Source organism: Microtus ochrogaster, chromosome 7 (assembly GCF_000317375.1).
Source record: "Microtus ochrogaster isolate Prairie Vole_2 chromosome 7, MicOch1.0, whole genome shotgun sequence".
In the NCBI taxonomy this organism is placed as follows: Eukaryota; Metazoa; Chordata; class Mammalia; order Rodentia; family Cricetidae; genus Microtus; species Microtus ochrogaster.
The window spans coordinates 29,100,330-29,115,729 of NC_022014.1; the positions used below are offsets into that span (position 1 = coordinate 29,100,330).

General features: G+C 49.9%; 4 protein-coding genes and 3 non-coding genes across 9 annotated transcripts in view; all 7 read left to right on the forward strand.

Annotated features, from left to right (window-relative positions):
• Window positions 1-2,978, forward strand: part of Senp3 (SUMO specific peptidase 3) — a 9,308-nt gene extending 6,330 nt beyond the window's left edge. The window contains exons 8-11 of the mRNA XM_005349769.3: window positions 1,585-1,722; window positions 1,854-1,937; window positions 2,034-2,084; window positions 2,477-2,978. Coding sequence (XP_005349826.1) covers window positions 1,585-1,722; window positions 1,854-1,937; window positions 2,034-2,084; window positions 2,477-2,587 — 384 coding nt within the window. The 3' untranslated portion in view covers window positions 2,588-2,978. The remainder of the gene's footprint in view (window positions 1-1,584; window positions 1,723-1,853; window positions 1,938-2,033; window positions 2,085-2,476) is intronic.
• Window positions 2,979-3,755: 777 nt separating this feature from the next.
• Eif4a1 (eukaryotic translation initiation factor 4A1) lies at window positions 3,756-9,076 on the forward strand. 2 transcript variants are annotated; one of them, XM_005349770.2, is made up of 11 exons: window positions 3,756-3,851; window positions 5,095-5,143; window positions 5,348-5,480; window positions 5,592-5,731; window positions 6,757-6,925; window positions 7,245-7,354; window positions 7,457-7,600; window positions 7,678-7,815; window positions 7,909-7,998; window positions 8,242-8,321; window positions 8,406-9,076. In XM_005349770.2, exons 1-11 carry the CDS (start codon window positions 3,829-3,831, stop codon window positions 8,548-8,550), a joined length of 1,221 nt encoding a protein of 406 aa, XP_005349827.1. In that variant the 5' UTR covers window positions 3,756-3,828; the 3' UTR covers window positions 8,551-9,076. The 2 variants fall into 2 exon arrangements, with proteins under 2 accessions (XP_005349827.1, XP_026636047.1); XM_026780246.1 differs by lacking the exon at window positions 3,756-3,851 and adding an exon at window positions 4,060-4,492.
• On the forward strand, window positions 5,917-6,060 carry LOC113456392. Its single transcript, XR_003377214.1, has one exon. It is a non-coding gene; the product is annotated as a small nucleolar RNA SNORA48 (small nucleolar RNA).
• On the forward strand, window positions 7,014-7,154 carry LOC113456405. The gene has a single exon (XR_003377226.1). It is a non-coding gene; the product is annotated as a small nucleolar RNA SNORD10 (small nucleolar RNA).
• On the forward strand, window positions 8,042-8,181 carry LOC113456378. The gene has a single exon (XR_003377200.1). It is a non-coding gene; the product is annotated as a small nucleolar RNA SNORA67 (small nucleolar RNA).
• A 77-nt stretch (window positions 9,077-9,153) lies between the features above and the next one.
• On the forward strand, window positions 9,154-11,722 carry Cd68 (CD68 molecule). Its single transcript, XM_005349771.3, has 6 exons — window positions 9,154-9,931; window positions 10,014-10,465; window positions 10,590-10,709; window positions 10,841-10,919; window positions 11,020-11,190; window positions 11,409-11,722. Exons 1-6 carry the CDS (start codon window positions 9,886-9,888, stop codon window positions 11,540-11,542), a joined length of 1,002 nt encoding a protein of 333 aa, XP_005349828.1. The 5' UTR covers window positions 9,154-9,885; the 3' UTR covers window positions 11,543-11,722.
• Window positions 11,723-12,699: 977 nt separating this feature from the next.
• The window catches only part of Mpdu1 (mannose-P-dolichol utilization defect 1), a 5,266-nt gene continuing 2,565 nt past the window's right edge, over window positions 12,700-15,400 (forward strand). The window contains exon 1 of one of the 2 annotated variants that reach the window (XM_013347087.2): window positions 12,700-13,283. In XM_013347087.2, the coding sequence (XP_013202541.1) occupies window positions 13,181-13,283 (103 nt within the window). In that variant the 5' untranslated portion in view covers window positions 12,700-13,180. The remainder of the gene's footprint in view (window positions 13,284-15,400) is intronic. The other variant, XM_005349772.3, reaches the window with a different exon arrangement.

Sequence of the window (15,400 nt, forward strand, 5' to 3'; positions counted from 1 at the left end):
TAGACCAGGCTGGTCTCGAACTCACAGAGATCCGCCTGTCTCTGCCTCCCGAGTGCTGGGATTAAAGGCGTGCGCCACCACCGCCCGGCTGCTTCTGTGATCTTGAACAGTTACTTGCCCAATTGGTAGTTTTGTGTCTTGAGTGATACAAGAACTTGTGGTAGAATGAATATACACATTAACTGAGCCGTGCATTTCATGTGGATAGTGACTAGTTTACTCCCCGTAATGAATGAGGACAGGTCCTTTTGTTCCCTTCTTGAGATGGGGCAAGGTATAGGCCAGTAAGTGTAGAGGCTGCACTTCAACCCTAGGTGTGGTACCAAAATCCTGAGTCTATTTTGTTTTTGCTTTAATTATTATAAGGTGTATTGGGTGTTCTGCACACATGAATGTCTGCACCACATGCATGCAGTGCCATAGAAGTAAGAAGGGGCCATTGAATCCCTGGAACTTAAGTTACAGATGGTTGTGAGCCATCATGTGGGTGCTGGGGATTGAACTCAGGAAGAGCAGCTTAGTTTTTATATAAACTTTTTCCTTTAATGTATGAGTACCTGGCACCAGACAGATCTCATAGCAGAGACTGGCCCTGAATTCCTACTTCTACCTCCTAGCTGCTGGAATTACAAGACACATGTACGTTCTGATACTTTTTTTTAAAGTTCATTTAAATTCATTTTATGTGTATTAGTGTGAAGGTGTCAGGTGCTTTGGAACTGGAGTTACAGACAGTTGTTAGCTGCCAATGTGGGTGCTGGGAATTGAACCTGGGTCCTCTGGAAGAGCAGCCAGTGCTCTTAACCGCTGAGCCATCTCTCCAGCCCCTCTGATACTTTTCTTATTTCCAACTTTCTTCACCATCGAATATCTCAACATCAGCCAGATGTGATGGTGCACGTTTTTAATCCAAGGACTAAGGAGGGAGAAGCAGGAGGATCTGATTTTGAGGCCAGCCTGGTCTACATAATAGTAAGTTCCAGGACAGCCAGGGCTGTTTAGAGAGACCCTGTCTCAAAAGACCAAAAACACAAAGCAAAATCTGGGCTAGAGAAATAGCTCAGCCTATAGAGTGATTATGCAGACCTGAGTTTGATCCCCACCTAAAAAAGTCAGTCCAGGGGTAGTAGTAATATCAGTGCTGTGGAAGTGGAGATAGGTGGATTTCTGGAACTTGCTGGCTGGCCGGCCTGCCATGCTTGCTTGCTGAGTCCTAGGTCAGTGAGGGACTGTCTTAAGAAAAGGTTGACATTGTCTGAGGAAGGACACTCAGTTGTCCTCTGGCTTCCGTGTGCATGGCACACACATAGGGAATCTAAACAACAGTGTAGGGATATAATTCAGTAGTAAAGGGCTTGTTTAGCATGCAACAGGTCATGAGTTGTATACCAGGCACTGCTCCTGTGTCACCTCTAGCCCCCCAATAACCTCTCATAAGTATTAACATCGAAGCTGAGCCTTCCCTCACAATCTAGGATCTGTATTTTATTTTATGACTCCTTTGCCTGTTGGATATTTTCTCTTTAGAAACCTACGGGCCTTCAGCAGATCTGTTGTTTCTGACCTCCAGCACTCTCTCTTCAGGTGGACATATTCAATAAGGAACTGCTGCTGATCCCCATCCATCTGGAGGTGCACTGGTCCCTAATATCCGTGGATGTCAGGCAGCGCACCATCACCTATTTTGACTCCCAGCGCACTCTTAACCGCCGCTGCCCTAAGGTTTGAGGAGGCTGTGGGAAGACAGTAGTAAAGATGTATGGCCACTGGGCAGCAAGCCTGAGGAGTGACTGTCAGACTCTGCATTTGGCTGGTAAATGACGGTGTCGCTTTCTTTTTCCTTTCCCACATAGCATATTGCCAAGTATCTGCAGGCAGAAGCGGTAAAAAAAGACCGACTGGATTTCCACCAGGGCTGGAAAGGTTACTTCAAAATGGTGAGTTTCCAGAGGGAAGTAGAATAGTGAGGTAGTGGGTAGGAGGTGGGAACTGAATCCGTGACCTCTGGGATTCTCTTGCTTTTTCCTCCCTAGAACGTGGCCAGGCAGAACAACGACAGCGACTGTGGTGCCTTTGTGTTGCAGGTAAGCAAGTGCCGGCCCCCTTGGCGCCAGTCAGTGCTTAGGGCTATTGATGGGTTCTTGCCTCAGTTGGCTCAGCCAGTTGTAGAGCAGGGAGTACCTTTATGTGAGAGAACAGAAACCCTGCTTTGCTCTCCAGTTCTTTTCCATCCAGAGTTGGGACTGGTTCTCTGCCTTTGGTCCCAGTATAGAGGCTTCTTGACAGCCTCCCCCAATTCAATCTCTTTTTTCCCACTTGTATGTAGAGTGTTTTAAATCCCAGGCTATTAGATGCTAATGTCAGTCTGTATGAGAAATGGAGATTCTCTTACGGTTTGTGTGAACTGTGTAGTGCGGGTCCTGACTGGGAGGGATGCTCAGTAAACGTTCTCATGGCCTGCTTTGTTAACACCCAGTACTGCAAGCATCTGGCCCTGTCTCAGCCATTCAGCTTCACCCAGCAGGACATGCCCAAACTTCGACGGCAGATCTACAAGGAACTGTGTCACTGCAAACTCACTGTGTGAGCCTCATACCCCAGACCCTTTAATGGGCAGGGACAAGGGAGAGCCTTCCCAAGAAACTCGAGTTCCTCTGTCTCCCCACCCAGGTCCCTTTGGATTTTCATATTTAAATGTTTTGATTTCTGTATTTTGTTTTCTTTGCGAGAATGTTGATTTCTGATAGGAAGGGGGTGGCCACACGAGGCTTTCCTCCCTCTCTAGGGGAATGTTGCCCTGTGGCCTAGGGGCGCATCATTCCTCCTTCCGCGTTCAGGGGGCAGGAAAACTGTGGGGGTGGTGGGCGGGCAAAGGGATTACTGCCTGCCAGATCTTCAAGACTTTTTTTTATATATATAAATATATATATAAAAATGCCACGGTCCTGCTCTGGTCAATAAAGGATCCTTTGAAGATACTTAAGTGGTGGTCTTACTTGAAGGGCCTTAAATTAGTGGATGTGCCCTGTCTCAGGCCTTCCAGCTAGTGCTGTTAGCTGCCCCCTTTTCAGGTCTTAAGATCTCAAAAGCCAGCTTTCTATATGTGCCAACACTTCCTCGTCCAAACAGATCCTCCAGGGCAGTATAGTGGAGGGCAGGAAGAAGAGGAATTAGCCTCAAAAATAAGGGAGCCTGAGAGAGAAGCTGGGAACAGACAAGTACCCTGACAGCACACCTCCCTATGCCTGTTAGACAAGAAATGGGTTTCATCCTTTTCTCTCCAGCTAGGAAAACTTCCTATCCCCTGAGAGATCGATACTGGTTCCGTCATTCTTGGCGCACCGTGAACACACCAATCTGTAGTGGTCAGAAGAACAAAACTTAGGTAGGAACCTGTAGCAGAGATGTAAAGGGAAGTGGTAGTCCCGAGTGCCCGGAAGTCCCCGGAGGCTAAAGCCTCACCCCCGTCGCTTGATAGGACCCGCCGAAACACGTGACTAAGGCACGATCGCCTCCGCACGTGTAAAGGTGCTGGTCTCCAAGATGGCTGCCCTGCCGCGAGGCCCGACTTCTATATGTCACTTCCGTACCAGCGAGAAAGGCGGGCCCTTTAGCCAATGAGGTTGTAGGGCGGGCCTCGACCTTGATAGACATTCAAATTACCCAATAGGGCGTCCGAGGTAAAGCGCCTACAAACTAACGTCACGTCGAGTTGCAGAGCGCCGACAGGCGGGGCAGAGGCGGCCAAGCCAATGCGATGGCTGGGGCGGGGTCGGGTACTCTATAAGTTGTCGATAGGCGGGCACTCCGCCCTAGATTGTAAGGATCATGTCTGCGAGTCAAGATTCTCGGTAAGAAAGGCATTTGGAAGCGGTGGTGGCTACTTACCCAGCCGCTCCCTTCGAAGGTCCCGCGGGGGGGAAGTTGAGAGGCCCATCGCCCAAAACCTACCAGGTTGCGGGGGAACCGAGCCGGGAGGAACCGTCCAGAGGGGGGGCAAGGGGGAAGCCATCCACTGCCGACGCTGCCACCAGCGCGGAGACGGGAAAGGGCGGAGGGCGCGAGGTTCGTCGCGAGGCCTCTGCCCGAGGGGGGGGTGCGGTGCGCGGAGCCCGGGTACTGAAAGGCTGGACGAGGTCGCGACCTAGCGTGGGAAAGAGGAGAGGCGGCTGCGCGGCCCGGAGCCGGCTGGTCTGGTTGCCTCCCTGTGTCGAGCAGGGCGCGCGCGAGGGTTCCGGAGGATTCTGGCGGTACCACTCGCGACAAGCAGGGGTGTCTGGGTCTTCACGTCGCTCTTGGAATGTGGGTCGGGGAAGAAGAAGCCGGCCGTTCAGGGTGCTGGTTTTCTTGACGGCCAGGACTGAGCTTAACCCCGAGGAGCGACCGCGTGAGGCACCAGGAGCCCACCCGGCGCCGGGCGGGCGGGTCCATTTTGCCGCACAAGCCGGGCAATTGGCAAACTGCGGATGGGCAGGTCCACTTTCCTTCGGGGGTGAGCGGCCTGAGGTATGGGAGGGCGACGCCATTTCTCGACTGGGGCGGGCGGGTTGCGGATTGTTTCATGGCAGGGGAGACGCGACCCAGTGGCGGAGCGAATGAGCACATGGCCGCTTGAGAGGTTCCCCTCCCCCAGTCTGCTTCGCTTGTCTGTGTTGTGCAATCTCCCCTTTAGCTAACTCGGGGCCGGGGCTCATTGTGCGCGAGGCCGCCACCGCCCGCGGCCTCCCACATCCGGGTACTGGGGGGGGCAGGCCGGAGGGAGGGGGGAGGGCGCGGGCGGCATGACGTGGGGGGAAGGGGACGGCCCACCCTCGGAACTCGGAGGTGAAGGGCGGGACTTCCGGTGGCCTTGATGCCGGGGAGGAGGCGCACACGCTTTGCTCCGCTGGGCTCAGACGGTGTGGGTCTGGAAGAAGACACGGCGTCTCGGCGTCTTGTGTGCGAAGGCACAGCCCGTTGGTCTTCACAGGAGGGTCACTCTAAAGTGCCTCTTGACTGTCGTTTGGGAACAAATGGGAGTTCGATCGGGAATTGGCTTCTTGCTTCCGTGCTCTACTCCAGCAGGAAAACAAAATTAATGCTTTGAATCAACAGATCCAGAGACAATGGCCCTGACGGGATGGAGCCCGAAGGTGTCATCGAGGTGAGACTCCTGCCCTGTCGTGAATTTTCTCTCCTATTCAAATCCTTGCTGTACACGTCTGAAGCAAGCAGGCGGTACCTCCTTATAGTTACAGTGACCTCAGACACCTAGAATGAGGTGGCTGGCTTGGGTGGAGTGGTTGTGCAGCTTTTGTGTAAAACATGTTACTGGCTTACTAACTTTTCATTTCTTTGCATCCTGCAGAGTAACTGGAATGAGATTGTGGATAGTTTTGATGACATGAATCTCTCAGAATCTCTCCTCCGTGGTATTTATGCCTATGGTTTTGAGAAGCCCTCTGCCATCCAGCAGCGAGCCATTCTTCCTTGTATCAAGGGTAAGAATCATTGTCAGTCTCTGAGTTCGAGACCAGCCTGGTCTACAAGAGCTAGTTCATGTCTATGAGCCCAAGCTCCTTTACCAAATGGAATTCTTGATCTGATTGTAGGTTATGATGTGATTGCTCAAGCCCAGTCTGGGACTGGGAAAACAGCTACATTTGCCATATCAATTTTGCAACAGATTGAGTTAGATCTAAAGGCCACTCAGGCTTTGGTTCTGGCACCCACTCGTGAGTTGGCTCAGCAGGTAAGAGTGGTTTCTTTTTAAATGGCAGCAATTGAAAGGCCAGGTGCATTTTCTGTTACTGCTGGCTTTAGAATCCTTGTGGTAGCTTCTAGAGCTGTTGATTATCAACAGTTTTTCTGCTAGCAAAACTTTACCCAGTTCTGTGGAATCAAGCTGGTTGGGCAGGGTCAGCTGTTTTATGAAAGAACCCCTGGCAATGGGCAAAGAGACACCTTGGTGGTGGTGTTGTTCTTAAATCAGCCAGGGGCAGAGCAGATGACAGTCCTTTGTTCATCCTAGCTTGATGCCTGGCTTGGTGGCCAAAGCTGTTTCATGCCTGGGGCACAAAATTCTGATGGCTAGTGTTAACTATTTAAAGCTAGTGATTATTTTGAAGCATCTGGGTGTTGATAAAAGCAAGAAATTAGAATTAACAGTGAGGCCCTGTGTATCCAGATCATTGTTTGCGTACAGACTGGGGGTATAACTCAGTAGTGGAAAGTGTGCCCAGCATGAGTGAAATCTTGTTTTGTGGCAGGGATGTAATAAACATGTTAGGTATGTTGTTGCATTCCGAATCCAGCCTTTGGGATGTGATATGGGTGGAGGCTGTGAGTTCCACACCATAAGGGCTGGCCTGGGTTTTAGAGTTGCATGTAGAATGGAAAACTTGATATGAGCCTATGTGTTTAGAAATCAGGACTGCCATCTGTGATGGCAGTGGGGGGGGGGTGTTTTAAGATTAAATTGACAGGGCTGGAGAAATGGCTCAGAGGTTAAGAGCATTGCCTGCTCTTTCAAAGGTCCTGAGTTCAATTCCCAGCAACCACATGGTGGCTCACAACCATCTGTAATGGCGTCTGGTGCCCTCTTCTGGCCTGCAGGCATATATACACAGACAGAATATTGTATACATAACAAATAAATATTTAAAAAAAACAAAAAAGATTAAATTGACAGCTGCTTTTCAGCAGGTAACGGGTAGGATAATTTAGTAAACGGCCTGTCATAGCCCAAGCTAATGGAGACATCTCTTTTGTGTTCAGATACAAAAAGTGGTCATGGCATTAGGAGACTACATGGGTGCCTCTTGTCATGCCTGTATTGGGGGCACCAATGTGCGTGCTGAGGTACAGAAGCTGCAGATGGAGGCCCCCCATATCATCGTGGGCACTCCTGGCCGGGTGTTTGATATGCTTAACCGGAGATACTTGTGTAAGTACTACTTTACAGTTAGTTGCTGCGTGGCTTTCCCAAGTTTCATTTCTTAGGATGCCAGTTTTCCCTTACTTAGAATTGAGTTGCTCTGTGATGAACCCCATGCGTGTCATCTGAGCCCAGCTTCCCTGTTGCCTTAGCCCAGGTAGTGTTCTACTTCCCAGGGCTGTTGTCTCACTTAGCAGGGAGGTCTTGGGCAAAGGATCAGTCCTTATATTCTGAGAGCGGACTGTCTGCCCCTTGGCTGCCCTCTTAACAAGAAACTTAAATATATTTAATATTTCTTACTGTGCTTGGTATTGTTTCTGCCTTCTAGCGCCAAAATATATCAAGATGTTTGTACTGGATGAAGCAGATGAAATGCTAAGCCGTGGGTTCAAGGACCAGATCTATGATATATTCCAGAAGCTCAACAGTAACACACAGGTAAGGAAGGCGGCAGTCTTCATGGGGTAAATGTGGCTTGGTTGTGAAGTGAGGAGTACAAAACACCCTTGTGGCTGATCCATTTTCACCCCTACTAACTAGGTAGTTTTGTTGTCTGCTACAATGCCCTCTGATGTCCTTGAGGTGACCAAGAAGTTCATGAGAGACCCCATTCGGATTCTTGTTAAGAAGGAAGAGTTGACCCTGGAGGGTATCCGCCAATTCTACATCAATGTGGAACGAGAGGTGGGGCCCAGTGCAGGAGGCGGACCTGGTAGTAAGTTGTTGGGTATAGCCCCTGACTGATGTTTCCGGATCTCCAGGAGTGGAAGCTTGACACATTGTGTGACTTGTATGAAACCCTGACTATCACCCAGGCAGTAATCTTTATCAATACCAGAAGGAAGGTGGATTGGCTCACTGAGAAGATGCATGCCCGGGATTTCACTGTTTCTGCCATGGTAAGTTTTCTCAAAACTTATTAATAGCTATGTGCATGTGTGTAGGTTGCCCAGAAGACACCTTGTGTTATTTGTTACATCCTTATTTTCTAGCATGGCGATATGGACCAAAAGGAACGAGATGTGATCATGAGGGAGTTCCGGTCTGGTTCTAGCAGAGTATTAATTACCACTGACCTGTTGGTGAGTAAAGGCCAGTTTAGGGAAAGCAAGAGGGGAGGAATAAGTCCAAGGTGATTCCCTCTCCAAGGGGCTGACCAGTGCCCCTTTCAGGAACGTAGCAACTTGGAAGAAAATCTGGCATGCCTGAGCTCTGGGGAACAAGGGTTGCTTGTTGCCTTTGCCTGCCTTTGGTTGCCTACATGTACTCCTAGCCAGTCTGGGTAGATTACCTTCTGACAGCTCTTACCATCTTTCTTGACCTAGGCCAGAGGCATCGATGTGCAGCAGGTCTCCCTAGTCATCAATTACGACCTTCCCACAAACAGGGAAAACTACATCCACAGGTAAATTAAGATCTGAGGTACCAGAACTCACTTGCTCAAACTCGCGGGCACCCCTTTCTCACTTAAATATTCCTTTCTCCTTAGAATTGGCCGTGGCGGTCGCTTTGGCCGTAAAGGTGTGGCCATTAACATGGTGACGGAAGAGGACAAGAGGACTCTTCGAGACATTGAGACATTCTACAACACTTCCATTGAAGAGATGCCCCTCAATGTTGCTGACCTCATTTGAGGGGCTGTCCTGCTACCTGGCCATAGCCAGGGTTCAGTCCTGGGGGACTGAGGAACAGCTGGAGGGGGGAGGGAAGGGAGCAAAGGGATGGACATCTTGTTTTTGTTTTTTTTTTGTTTTGTTTTTTGTTTTTTTTTTCTCTTTGAATAAATGTCACTTTTTGAGGCAAAAAGAAGGAACCGTGAACATTTTAGACACCCTTTTCTTTGGGGTAGGCTCTGCCCCAGGCGCCGTCTCCCCCTCCCCCCCCAAACACTAATCATTTCCCTAACCTAGTCAGTCACCTGATTCTAAAGGCTTTCTCACCCGGCCAAGTCTCCAAAAGGGAGTCAAGGGTCTAAAAGATGTCTGGCCTCAATTTGCTGGACCAAATCTACAGGGAGAATCCCTGTGTGAAGTCCGGGGAATTGTTCCCCAGGTGAGGGGAGCAGGGGAGAGAATATGGTAGCCATTTTTACATTGTTTTGTATAGTATTTATTGATTCAGGAAACAAACACAAGAATTCTGAATAAAAATACTTGGAAACTGCCTGTTTGGGCTTCTTGTTTGTTTCTCTGCCACCTGCTGCTTGCGTGGATCAGCTGTGCTAGTTCCTTACTGTATTTGCTGTGTGTGCCTACAAATAACAATTGAGGCACGCCTTTAATCCTAGCAGAGGCCAGCCTGGTCTTTAAGGGCTAGTTCTAGGCTCCAAAAGCTACAGAGAAACAAAAAAAACATGACCCACTGTATTTAAAGTGGTACTGAGAGTATAATGCCCTGAACAGAAGGTTAGTCATAAGTGTCATGTGATTCCAGCCTTGAGGAACTAATAAAGAGTAATGGGGTCAAGGAGTAAGTGAAACTGAATTTTGCATAGTCACAGCTGAGGCCCAACCCAGATATGGATGCTGATTGCCTCCTTTGAGTTGGTAGAAGGGGGCTCCCTCTGTCCTGAGAGTATGGACCAGGTTGGCCTCTGAGGTCTGCCTGCCTCAGTAGTGCTGGGTTTGAAGGTGGTGCACACAGGTGGGGTTAGGTTTCTGACCAATGAGGAAAACGCATTCCTCACCTTGTAAATAACCAAGTAGAGCAAGTTTTGCTTAGGTAAGATCCTCTTGAGTCAACTGCCCCATTTTTCACGTGGTAATCAAGACTTTGTACCTCCCACTCAAAAGGCCACTGCCAATCACAGCTTAGTTGTGAAAGCCAGTGACTAACATGGGAGCGGAGGTGTCTGAGTCAGGTTCGGGGTGGGATTATCTTAGTTAAGGGAAGTACAACTTTCATTTCCTCTTCCAAGAGGATTGAGGAAGAAGCTAGCACAGCCCAGCTGGACTCTGAACTCTTCTACCATGAGGCTCGAAGTGCTTTGCTTGGTCTCACTGGGACTTCTTATAGGTAAGGAGAATTGAGAGGTGGGTGGGAGAGAGCTCTTGGGCAGGAACCTCTACCTAGATTGTTAACCATATCTTGCTGAAAGCCCAAGGAACAGGGAAAGAGTGTCCTCACAAAAAAGCTGCTACTCTCCTGCCATCCTTCACGGTGACGCCTACAACTACAGAAAGCACAGCAAGCCCTATGACCAGCCACAGGCCCATCACTACCACCCACGGGAATATTACAGTTCATCCAACAAGTAATACTACCAGTTCCGGACCCTCAACTTCCACTCACAACCCTGCCACGACCACCAGTCATGGGAACGCTACAGTTCATCCCACCACAAACAACGGCACTGCTACTAGTCCAGGATTCTCCACCACCACCACCACCGGCCCTCACCCGGGACCATATCCACCCTCTCCGAGTCCTAGTCCAGGCAGCACAGCGACTCTCGGAAACTACACATGGACCAATGGCTCCCAGCCCTGTGCTCAGCTCCAAGCACAAATTCAAATTCGAATCCTGTACCCAACCCAGAGTGGAGGAAAGGTAAAGCTAAGGAGCAAGAGTCAAGTCCTGCTGTGGTCAGAAGGAGGAGAACAGAGGTAGGGATAAAAAACATTGCATAGCCCAGCCATGTAATTTCAGACTCACTATTTTCTCACTTCTGTAGGCCTGGGGCATCTCTACATTGAATCCCAACAAAACCAAGGTCCAGGGGGGCTGTGTCGGTTCCTCTCCCCACCTGCTTCTCCTATTTCCTGATGGACAGCTCACCTTTGGATTCAAAAAGGTTAGACAGCTTTGTCTTCATCCTTTCCTCTCCCGTGCCCCATACCCATGCCCCCTGCGCCTACCTTCTTGCTCTGTGGACATGATGATGCCACTATCCCTGCTGCTCTGATCCTCTGTGTTCACCTCAAGGACCTGGAGCACAGCCAGAATATGGTCTACCTCAACTATATGGCAGTGGAATACAACGTGTCCTTCCCACACGCAACACGTGAGTAACCTTCCTTTCTCCTCACCACACTAGCTAGTGTGGAGGGAACAGAGGACTTGGGAGTGGACTGGATTTGACTCTTCATTACTGACTTCTTCAGAGTGGACATTCTCAGCCCAGAACTCATCTCTTCAAGAGCTCCAAGCTCCCCTGGGCCAAAGCTTCTGTTGCAGAAATACAAGCATAGTTCTTTCTCCAACTGTTCATCTCGACCTGCTCTCCCTGAGGCTACAGGCTGCTCAGCTGCCCAACACAGGACACTTGGGGCCATGTAAGACCCTCTACCTCTTCCTTCCCGGGAATCTCCCAGCACTCTGCCCAGAGCTCTCTCTCTCTACACCCTAGTCGTCTCTACAAGACTACCTATGCCCCCTTGCTTACTGCTCTAAGTTATGGGGTTAATTTAGAGCATCACCCCTGTGTTCTCCCCCCTCCCCCTCTGTCCCAGGCACCACTGCAGCAATCCCTAATAGTCCCCCTTTCTCCCAGGCGTCTCCTGCACCAATGACCAATCCCTCTGGCTGCCTCTCATCATTGGCCTGGTCCTCCTTGGCCTCCTTGCCTTCGTGCTCATTGCCTTCTGCATTACCCGGAGACGACAGTCCGCCTACCAGCCCCTGTGAGCATCGGCTCCCACCAAGGAGCCCCCTCATCTCGTCAGCGTGCCACTGACTCTACCAAGTTATTTTCCTTCCCTATCTTTAAGGACAAAATTTTGTGATGGGGGCAATTAATAAAAATGGTATCCTACTCCTGTTCACAAAAAAAGGCTTCGCGTGCCCTGTCAGGATTAAAAGCCACGAGTTTCTTGTCATGTGCCTTCTTGTGCCTCCCGATGGTTGACTCACCAGGAGACAGCTGGCAAGAAGGGATGAAAATCCCAGAGTGACCAAACGCCTTCATGGTTTCATCCTTCTGTGTCTGGCACAGCTGCTGGTGAAGCTGCCAAAACTCCTTTCCTCTCTTCTGGGGCCAATGGCTACCCGTTCCCTTAACATAATGGGTTATGTTATCCTGCCAGACGATCCTGGCATCCTGTTCCTGACAAGCTACAGGTACAGCACAGCCAAAATAGGAGTAGGCGGCCATGTCATTTCTTTTCAAATGGGTGAAGCCAGTGGTTACTGAGCAATGAGAGTCCTACTGTCTGTTGTGAGGGCAAGATTCACTGAAGAGCCCACCGCAAAGAACTGTGCGACCCACGGAAGCAGTGGGTAGAACAACTTCAGGCCCAGCAAACATACTCTTAATGCCTGGGCACCAAAGGGCAAGGGGGTAATGCCATTGGAGGGGAGCCCACGACCAGATTCTAAAAATGGACTTCCCACTGCACCAAAATCAAGAATAAGCTTTCCTGATTTTTTAGGAGAGGCTTTTCTGTGTAGTCTCAGCAGCCCTGGGACTCAGTAGACCAAATTCTTGGGCTGGTGCCCCTCGCTGCTGAGAGGTGCATGTGGCAGAACCAGCCCAGCTCCACCCTCCAGTGACAAGGAGCAGGGAAACTATTTACACAGCCTGAGAGCCAGGCACATCCATCGGGAAGGCACGGAGCCGGTGTCTGGGCGCTGGATGCTGGAATGCAATATGGGGTGACCCTAGGTGCCTTTTCCCAAACAAGGGATATTGGGGACCTTTTGCCTGTGCCCTCTGGACCATCATCCTCAGGGTTCCAGCCTACACATAGCAGAGGCTGCCTGTTGTGTCAGGGGCTGCTCTCCTGTAGCTGAGTCTGCTCCTGTTCTACTTCACGGTCATTTTCCAAGACCTGGACAAACCAGAAGAAGAAGCAGGGGACTAGGAGGGATGCCCGGCTCAGAATGGCCTCTCCCCGACGCCATTCTTTCCGGAGAAATCAAGCGGGAAAAATAATAGAGCTGCAGCGCCATTTTGAAGACTCGTATTTTTTTTCCTTTCCAACTTCAAATATAAAGTTAGCCGAGAGAAGACAAGATGGCGCATACGCAGGAGGGACGGAGAAAGGCGGAGGGATAAATCTTTTTTTTCAGAACTGATAGCCTAAACAAAAGCGCAGAACTCCTAACTGCGCAGGCGTACAACTCGGACACGCTTTAAAATTCGAACGTCAAGGCGCGTACAAAACGCCGTCGGTGGAGGAGAATAATCTCGGGTTACCGAGGCAGGGATGGCGGTAGAAGGGGCGGTGCTGCACCGTCCCCGGGGAGAGAGGCTGCAGGCGAGTGCGCATGCGCGGTGTGGGTAATGGCGGGGCGACCCAGCCTGGCGGAAGCTAGCGTTCCAACATGGCTGGCGAGGCGGACGGACCGTTCAAACGGGTGCTGGTGCCGGTTCTTTTACCTGAGAAATGCTATGATCAACTTTTCGTCCAATGGGACTTGCTTCATGGTGAGTTTTATTCAGCCTTTAAAGTCTAGTTCGAGCAACCCCTGGCCGTGAATTGGTGTGAGCAGTACCGGAGTTGGTCACGCGAAGCTGCGCCGGAAGGCGCTTCTGAAGAGGGCGGAAGTGTTCTGGCCCCTGCCTAGGGAAGGGGTGCCATATTTGGGCATGAGGGGGAGTCGCCCGAAATAGTTAAAATTTGTGTTTTACCGTCTGGAAAGTACGTAACCCCCACCTCCCTTTCTGGGCTGGGGAATTCTGGGCCTCGGATGTGCAAGGCAACTACTCTGCCCACCGAGCTCTATCCCCAACCTGGAGAACTCATGTTTTATAAAATAAAATTAAAATCCCAGCCGGGCGTATAGAGCTACTCCTTCCATCCCAACACTGAACGCAGACAGACAGACAGACAGACAGGCACCGCCCCCCTCCCCTTTGAGATGCATTCTCACCCGGCGCTGACTGAACTTACTATGTAGCACAGGCTGCCCTTCCTCGGCCACCAGAGTGCTGGGAATACAGGGATGAGCTATCTCATCCCGTTACCTTCTTTTCCCTTTCTTAACAAGGCAAGGCTATGGCAGGGGTTCCACCAGCTGTGGGAGCCATTGGTAAGGCCCTCCATCTTTCTGCTCTACTCAGCTCACATATTCAGAGACACTGTTCTTGTGTGGTTTGGCTTGCAGTAGTCAGACTCCTGTTGGGCTAAATTCCCTCCTGGTCAAGGATTCAGTGCTAGGGAAACTGCCAGGAGCACTGGCCCTCCCTTACTTTTAATCTCAGCAGAGGCAGGAAGGTCTCTGAGTTCAAGGACAGCCTGGTCTACAAGGTGAGTTCCAAGACTGTAGCGTCTACACAGAGAAACCTTGTCTTGAGAAACCAAAATAAATAAATGATAAATACTAGATGATAAAAAGCAAGCCCTGGAAGAGCAGGCTTGGCCACTGAATAAGGAACAACCAGAAGATTCAGGAATGTATGCTGTAAAGATTTGCCTTTGGAAGGAGACCATTTGAAGAGAAAGGAAAGGGTCAGGAAACTCTTGAGCAATACCTGTGTAACTGAAAAGCAATGGCGGTCATGCCTGGGCGGCTACATGTTTGTGTGGAACTGGTGACCTGCAGAAAGGCAGAACAGGAGAGCTGGCTCCAGAGTTGTCACCTGAGCATCACACACACCTTTTGTGTCCACACACAGTGTCTATAGATACAGACCTGTGAATGCAGGGGCCTGAAGATGCCCGAGACACAAGGGATCACTGGAACTGGAGTTAGAGACAGTTGTAAGCTTGGGAGTCCCAGCATGGGAGCAGGGACTCCGACCTCTGAAAGAGTAGTAGGTACTCTTAACTACTAAACCAGCCCTTCAGCCCATATTTTTTTTTTTTTTTTGTTTTTTTTTTTTTTTTTTTTTTTTTTATTTTTTTTTTTTTTTGGTTTTTTTTTTTTTGGTTTTTTTTTTTTTCGAGACAGGGTTTCTCTGTGGCTTTGGAGCCTGTCCTGGCACTAGCTCTGTAGACCAGGCTGGTCTCGAACTCACAGAGATCCGCCTGTCTCTGCCTCCCGAGTGCTGGGATTAAAGGCGTGCACCACCATCGCCCGGCTCCTTCAGCCCATATTTAAAATCCACCTTTGTTGTGTGCATCTACTTCTGCACACCCAGGTCATCAGGTCATCCGACTTAGCAGCAGAGCCATCTTACTGGCGCAGTATTTTTTTATTTTTGTTCTATGTGCATTGGTGTTTTGCCTGTGTGCATGTGTGTGAGGGTGCCGGATCTTCTGGAATTAGAGTTTGGCAGTTGTGAACTCCATGTGGGTACTGGGAATTGAACCTGGGTCCTCTGGAAGAGCAGCCAGTGCTTTTAACAACTGAGCCATCTTTCCAGCCTTATTTTTTTGAGATGGTTCCTACAGAGCCTTGACTGTCCTAGAACTCACTATGTATGTTGTAGCTTCGAACTCATAGAGATCTCTCCTAGATTAAAGGCGTGTGCCACCACACCTGGCAATAGTTTTTTGTTTTTTTTTTTTGTTTGTTTTGTTTTGTTTTTCGAGACAGGGTTTCTCTGTGGCTTTGGAGCCTGTCCTGGAACTCGCTCTGTAGACCAGGCTGGTCTCGAAC